The 6,973-nt window shown below is 42.3% G+C and overlaps 1 protein-coding gene across 1 annotated transcript; it reads left to right on the plus strand.

Moving 5' to 3' along the window:
- Positions 1–496: 496 nt before the first annotated feature.
- On the plus strand, positions 497–6,546 carry LOC104566764 (vesicle-associated membrane protein 2). The gene is made up of 4 exons (XM_010213573.2): positions 497–662; positions 3,544–3,702; positions 4,879–4,930; positions 6,262–6,546. Exons 1-4 carry the CDS (start codon positions 501–503, stop codon positions 6,276–6,278), a joined length of 390 nt encoding a protein of 129 aa, XP_010211875.2. The 5' UTR covers positions 497–500; the 3' UTR covers positions 6,279–6,546.
- Positions 6,547–6,973: the final 427 nt, after the last annotated feature.

Raw genomic sequence — 6,973 nt, forward strand, 5'->3', positions numbered from 1 at the left:
GATTCTCAACCCCAGTTCCTTTTCCATTTCTTTCTTTGTTTTGGTTCTGTGTCTTGATTTACTTGATTGGCTTCCAGCCTGGCATTAAGGAACCCAGGACCCAGCCCTGGCTCCTGCAGCATGGACACAAAACACCTCGAGCAGATCCTCCTCCTGAGGGAGTGGGACCTGAGTTCTGCCTCGCCCGTCACCCCTGTGGCTACTTAGGTTGTTTGCCTAACGGGTGGATAATCTGAACTGGCTTGCTGCTTCCTGCCTGGTCATCGCACTACAGCTGGGTCCAAACCCAGAAGTTCTTGCTGATAAAAGAAGTGCTCCAGTTTGGAGAGAAAGAGGTGACAGGGATGAGAAGTTACCAAGTAGTGTGAAAAATAACTGTGGAATAGGAGGGAATGGGACAGAAGAGTTCTCTAGAAAAAGGGGAGTGAGCCTAACATGAAGAATATGGGCTGTCAGACAATGGCCAAGTGAAGCTGGTTTTACTCACTTGTTATGTTTTTATGTTTATGTTTTTTATGTTGTTTATGTTTTTTGTTTTCTGGTCTAGGTCTGCTTCAGCTCCTACCCAAGATCCCACCAATGCTGGAGGTGCTGGGCTACCTTCTGCAGGGGCTGGATCGAGTCACAAACGGATGCAGCAGACACAAGCCCAGGTGGATGAGGTAAGGGGCTCCAGGTGACTTGTTGCTCACCATAAGGGTGCTGGTGTGATTTTTTTTTTTTTCTTCTTTAAGATGCTTACCTCAATTAGTGATCCAGCAACTTCTGCTTGTCTGAAAGCAGCAGATCTAGGAAGTGAAATTTACTACAGGGTGGCATTTATTCAGAGGCAAGATAGTGCAACGGATATTGAGTACAAACAGCCTTGCATCAGTAACATTTTTGCAGAATAAATACTGGTGCTGATTCTGGAATTCATATTAGTCAGGTTAGGAGAAAATGTCATAGCGGGACCATCTTAGCAGCTCTTCCAAATAAAGTGTTCCTGCATTCCTAAAGGTCAGATGCTAATCTCACAGGCTGTTTCACAGGGACAGCCTCTCTCACAGGTAAGTGGAAGCCACAAGTGTTTTACAGATGAGGACTATGCTCCTTAGTTAGAGCTCTGCTGATTAATTATGGTTCTTACGTTCTGGTTAAGATGCACATGACCCCCACTGCTGCCACCTTGGCTCTGGTGCTGACATCCTTCCACTGCCATGTTGATGGGAACGAGTGGCCACACCACCACTCATGGCTGGAGTCTGACTACACAGGGGTGAAGGAGCTGTAAAGTCCTTGCACACCTCACACGTTACAGGATTTATGTGCAGGTTATCAAGTGCAGAGCTTTGCTAAAGCCCTCTGCAAACACTTAAGTAACTAGTTGCTTACTGCACATGAGGAGATGGCCAGGGCTTGTGCGATTCTTTACTGCCAGCTCAATAAATACACACTGGAACAGAGCCGTATGCTTCTTCCATAAAGGCGTATGGTTTCAGATGCCCTAGGTAAGCTTTACAAACACAAAGGAAGATCTCAGAACATCCAGTTCAGGCTCCTTTCTTAAGATTAATTTCATTTAACTGTCAAATTGAGCTCCTTCGTTTTTTTGAGAATTTGTCTTGGCTGAAGTCAAAACAGGGTCTTCCTGGCCTTTCTTTTGCTGATTGTTGGAGCTGATCACAGGAGCTTCTGTGTGCAGAAATGTCTAGGCCCAGTTCTCTTATTATCACTCATTTTTATGTATCAGTGTAACTTCCTTGACGTTAATGGCATTGCAGTGGGGTAAGCAGTATTACATTTCAGCTTCTCTCTTGGGTTAGAATAATGAAATAAACTTATGTTCTCAGCGCATTACATCATGAGGGTGCTGCAATTGCATGAGCTGGAGCCAAAGCAATTGCCCCTAGAAGGTTAAGAAGTTTGTATTTGAAAGGAGTGATGCAAGTCAGACGTATAGGGATCTTCAAGCAGATGAACGGGCGCCAGAGAGGCTGATGTGCCTCCCACTGAGGCTTAGGCTTGTGACCTTCAGAACAACCCACTCACTAGTTCTGCTGGTTGAAAACTCGAGCACAGGCAGGGTTGTCCTATTACAAAGTAGGATGGAGTAGTTATGGCAGGAACTCTTACTTGTCATGAGGGCATTTGAGGTTTGTGCAGGTGACAACCAGGGTCCACACTTTTCTCCACTCTTTTTTCATAGGTTGGTTTTCAGTGGGTTTCACGTGATTGGCAGGTCTGTGCTTAATAGGAAAAGGCAGATCAATTGTTAACTCACAGTGCATACAGAGAGAGGGAAACACTATTGGGCTGTCAGTCCTCTGAAATCACTGAATGAAGCTGGTTTTTATCCAGGAGGGATTTTGGTCTGCTGTGTGCTGCTTTGACCTTACTACCAGATCCTTCCTGGCTTTGTTTGATGTCTTGTAGGAAAGGAATCTGTAGGTGGCACCAAACACCAGGGCACAGCATTTGGATGCTGTTCTGCAGCAAGGCAGCCAAGCCCAAAACTCAGCAATGTGATTTAGACTTAGCTTAAGAGCCGACTTGTGGATTATTGAAATGACTGTGAGCTCTCTCAAACCAGCCTTTCAGATATATCTGGCTTTTCCCTTTGAGCACTCCAGGCATCATGCAGCTCTTGGTCTTAGACCAGGCAAAAATGCATGTAGTAGACAAAAATGCAGTCTCATTGGGACAAAATGTTCACTGAACTAGGGTTAGTTTCAACAAATAGTTTTGGACAAAGGAAAAAGGAGAGAAGACATGGGAAATGTTATACTACTTTCTTTATCTTGATCTTGAGTTTTGGAACAGCATTTGGCCAATCCTTTCAGAGATTTTTCATTACCAGTTTTACATTGCTGTATTCATATGATACATTTCTTATATTTCTGAGCTTTTGTAGGTCATAGTTACCTTATATTAAATACAAATAACAAGAACTTCCTTATTTCTGAGTATAAGGACCATCAACCATATTCACAACTATACTGAGGTTGCTGTGTCATCTCACACTTACGGTAGTGATGGATTAGGATAGGGTTGCTGTTTAGGACCATTCATTTGCTAGAAGGGATTTTTCTTCCAGCATATATGCATTACCCGCTTTGTCCTGCCCATGCACACTTTTTTTTTTTTTCAGATTAGAATAGTTTGATAGAATTACTATCAAACTGTAGTAGAGGAGATGGTCTTCAACAGTTTTCTGTATCTGTACAATGAAGCACCAAGTTGTAGGCTAAATGAAATCAAAATTTTTAATGAAATTAATTAGAATATATTGTAGTGTCCCTTTTTTTTCCCAATCTTTAAGGGCGTTTGACCGCAGTACAACTATGTTTATTTAGTGCTATATATGTTTAACTAGTTTATCTTGTTCTCATTGTGTGTTTCCAGACGTGTTTACTCAGGGAATGTCTGTGTAGTTGCCATCACATGATATTTGCCATAATGGCAACAAGCTGGTTGCAGTCTGATATGTTGCAGCATGTGAACATGTGCCAACCTTGGGCTTTGCCATGCAAGGATATCTGATGTGGGGCTCTGTCTTTGCAGGTGGTCGGCATCATAAGAATGAACGTGGACAAGGTACTAGAAAGAGACCAGAAGCTGTCGGAGCTCGACAACCGGGCAGATGCTTTGCAAGCAGGTGCCTCACAGTTTGAAACCAGTGCAGCCAAACTGAAGAGGAAATACTGGTGGAAAAACTGCAAGGTAAAGAATATAAAGATCTCCTCTTTATCTGTTCGTCTTGCTTCATGGCTTCGTTCACTTGCATTTAGAGAGATTGCTTGTAGCATGGGATCTTGAAGTCTTGCCCTCTAAGCTACTGGATAATAAGCCAAGCTCTCACCTTTACCAGAACCTATTCTTGGATTTGTACAGTATATAAAACCTCTGTACAATTTTTGATGCTTTACTCAGTGTCTGCATGTAGGGATGGAAGAACATAAGACTTGCCCTGTTGATTCATGTCGGCTCTCTGTCTGAAGCACAGAACCAGAACAAGTCTAATGAACACTAGCAGTGGCAGAAAAGAGACCTTGTCCCTCTGATAGATGACCAGCCTCTTGCCCTTTCACAAGGAGAGTAAGCTGCCAAAAAACATTTGTGTGCACAGTCACTGTGAGAAGTGAGGGAATGGGAGAGTCTTAGAGGAGAGGCAGATCAGGAGAGAGCTGGTCTTTGACTAGTTCTCTCCCCGGCTGTCCTCAAAGCCTCATCATTTTCCCATGAGCAGAGGAAGCCCTGTTATCTCTTGCTTTTTCAGACCTCCTCCAGGATTTGTCTTTTCTTGGGCAGTGAAACTTCATCTTGTTGTCATATAAGAGACCTTGTCCTTCCTTCCTTCTATTCATGCACCACCAACACATGAACACTATGCTGAAAGTTCAGCTTTGTTGCCATTTCCCCCCAATGCTGTCTCTGCTGCTTGACCCCTCGTGTCCACATAAGTGAGACCACCTCTTCCTGGGGGAGGAGGTTGCTCCATGCATTTCTCCCCTGCCTGTCACCTGCTTTGTCTCTTGAACCCACAGTGATATGAAATTGTAAAGCAAGGTACAATATCGTAGGTAGATTGTTTGCAAATACTCCCCAATGAAGTGGATCTAAGTTAGAGAATTAACTGAGTAATTTGAGTTTCTGCACCTTAGCTGATGGGCAAGAACTCCATAGCTTTGACAAGAGGCTACGTCCATTTGGTTTCTAAAACTGAATGTGGGAAACCGAATATGGATCCCAAAAAGTCAATAGACAGTGAGTCTTTGTCAAAAGTAAAAGCAGAATGAATGGGCCACCAAATAAAAGCAAAAAAATAAATATATAAAGAGGTTAATGTCTGTCATGTGAAAACTGACTTTTTTTAACTTTGTAACTTTCTTTTTATAGATGATGATCATTCTTGGTGTAGTATGCGCAGTCATTCTCATTATAATTATAAGTGAGTAATTTATTTTTCTCTTTCATTTATCATCTCAGTAGCTCTGTGATTTTCCAACTGCTAATATAGGGAAAAGAAAACAAAGTTCAAAACGAGTCTTAAATGCTGCAATTGATTAATTTGAAAGCCTTCTTCTAGTGTCATGCTGTTAGAGTGAAAATTACTGCAAACTCCCTGGGTGCTTATATAGGTAGAATTTGTTGACATTTAATGTATTTTACATCAGTATGTTACATAACTCTTCCTGTATTAAAGATTCCATTTTTCTTGCTTATATATATTTTAGTGCAGTCTGAAACATTCTCCTTTCACTTGGAATAAATTCAAAAAGCCAAATGCTTCTCAGTGAGAACAGTAATCCTTGAATTGTCAGAAGAGAGTGAGGTCCCACATGCAAATAGCCATCTAATATATTTATTCAAAGTGCCTAGGTACCTAACTCCTACCAAATCAGCTGGAATTTGTGTTGTTGCCATTTCTGCAGATCCCTTTGCACCTTGAATAGGTAAATATCCTTAAAATCTTGCCCAGAGTCTTGTTGATTTCTTGCCTCTAGGGCTCATCTCGTTCTACATGTTGGTACCAAGGTAGCCTATGAATGAATAATAGCAGTCATGCTGCTTGGGAGCCAGGGATCTCGTAATGACAGAAACCGACCGTGGCATTTATGTAACTTCTGTATGAGCAACAACTGTTATTATGTGACATAACTGCAATATGGCATTCACTCCTGAAAGAGAGGCTCCCCGAGCTGAGCAGTACAGCTAGTAACCCAGAGGAGATTCACCAGGAGGCTGGATTGCCCACCTGTGTTAATTCCCAGCTCTCGGATTACACGCTCATCTGCAGCGTGTTTCCATTTTCCTGTTACTTCTGTGAAGGAGGCTTACAGAACCACCTGTAAACACGACTTAATGGATTGAGGTGCATGTGGGAGCTGATTAGTCTTATGAATGTTGGCACCAAACTGTCCCAGAATGATTCTAGGGTTTCATAACTCAGCTATGGCAAGAATGAGAAATGGTTAGATATTAACTAACTATATTAACTGGGTGCTCAAGGCTAGTGGCTTCAAGGGATAGACAAGCCTCTGCTCTGCAGTTCTAGTGTGGCAGCTTGGAAAGACAGGCATACAACCATGGAATTGGCTGCTTTGTACATATCCAGCATTGGGCATCGTGTGAATCCTAACAAGGAAATAAAAATCAGACAAGACAGCTCATAACTTCTCCCCAGAAGTTAACCCTTTGGTCCTCGACTGGTTTTATAAGCACAGTGGTAACTCTATAGTAATGTTTGTCTTTTACTCCTTCTCTTACTTCCTTTTCCAGTTCATTTCTCCACCTGAGAAAGCGAAGAGGGAGGACCTGGCACAACTTTGTTCTCATCAACCAACAATATCAGTGTTCCTTTGTTGAACTCCGCTTTTTAATTCTGGTGTCTTGGGTTTTTTGCTTGTAATAACCCATAAGCAGTTGGTGTGGTGTGGTTTGGAATTCTGTTGTTCCCATAAGAAAATGTACCAGCTAAATACTGCCAAGTAGTTCCATACGCTGTCTTAGCACTGTGTCTTAAAATGTGTCTGCACTGACCTTCAGGAACTAGTGTATGAAAAGCACCATAAATGTCTCGGAGTCAGAAAGTGCAGCTGTGGGGAAGCTCCTGCTGAAAGGGACTGTCAGGTGGATGGGACCCAAGAGAGCAAGCACTAGGGCCAAAATTCTCAAGTGAGCAGCTAAAGTTAGGTGCCAAAATCCACTATCAGATGGATTTTTTTTTGAGGTGGTGTGTCATTGAAGAAGTGGTACCTGCAAGTATTCGTATATCTAATCTCTACTTAACCAATCAAATACAGCTTTTGAAATTAGTTGTAGTATTCAAACATCAAATCCCTGTTGGCAGAAAAGAAATAGGACTGTTTTCTATGAATTTGAATTTCACTTGTGGAATATTCTCTAGAAAGAAGGCCTCAGGGTGAAGGCCTTGGTATGACAACCAATGGAAATGTAGGAAGCTGCCTCTCTGCCTTCTGCAGAAATGATT

Source organism: Tinamus guttatus, unplaced genomic scaffold (genome assembly GCF_059628265.1).
Source record: "Tinamus guttatus ecotype Peru unplaced genomic scaffold, ASM5962826v1 Tinamus_guttatus_pri_ptg000364l, whole genome shotgun sequence".
NCBI lineage: Eukaryota > Metazoa > Chordata > Aves > Tinamiformes > Tinamidae > Tinamus > Tinamus guttatus.

Bases quoted from the DNA above. Each gene is read 5' to 3' on its own strand.
- LOC104566764 (XM_010213573.2), top strand. From the start codon at position 501: ATGTTTATGTTTTTTATGTTGTTTATGTTTTTTGTTTTCTGGTCTAGG. The intron at 663-3,543 runs GTAAGGGGCTCC...CTGTCTTTGCAG, and splicing joins CACAAGCCCAGGTGGATGAG to GTGGTCGGCATCATAAGAAT. The intron at 3,703-4,878 runs GTAAAGAATATA...TTCTTTTTATAG, and splicing joins ACTGGTGGAAAAACTGCAAG to ATGATGATCATTCTTGGTGT.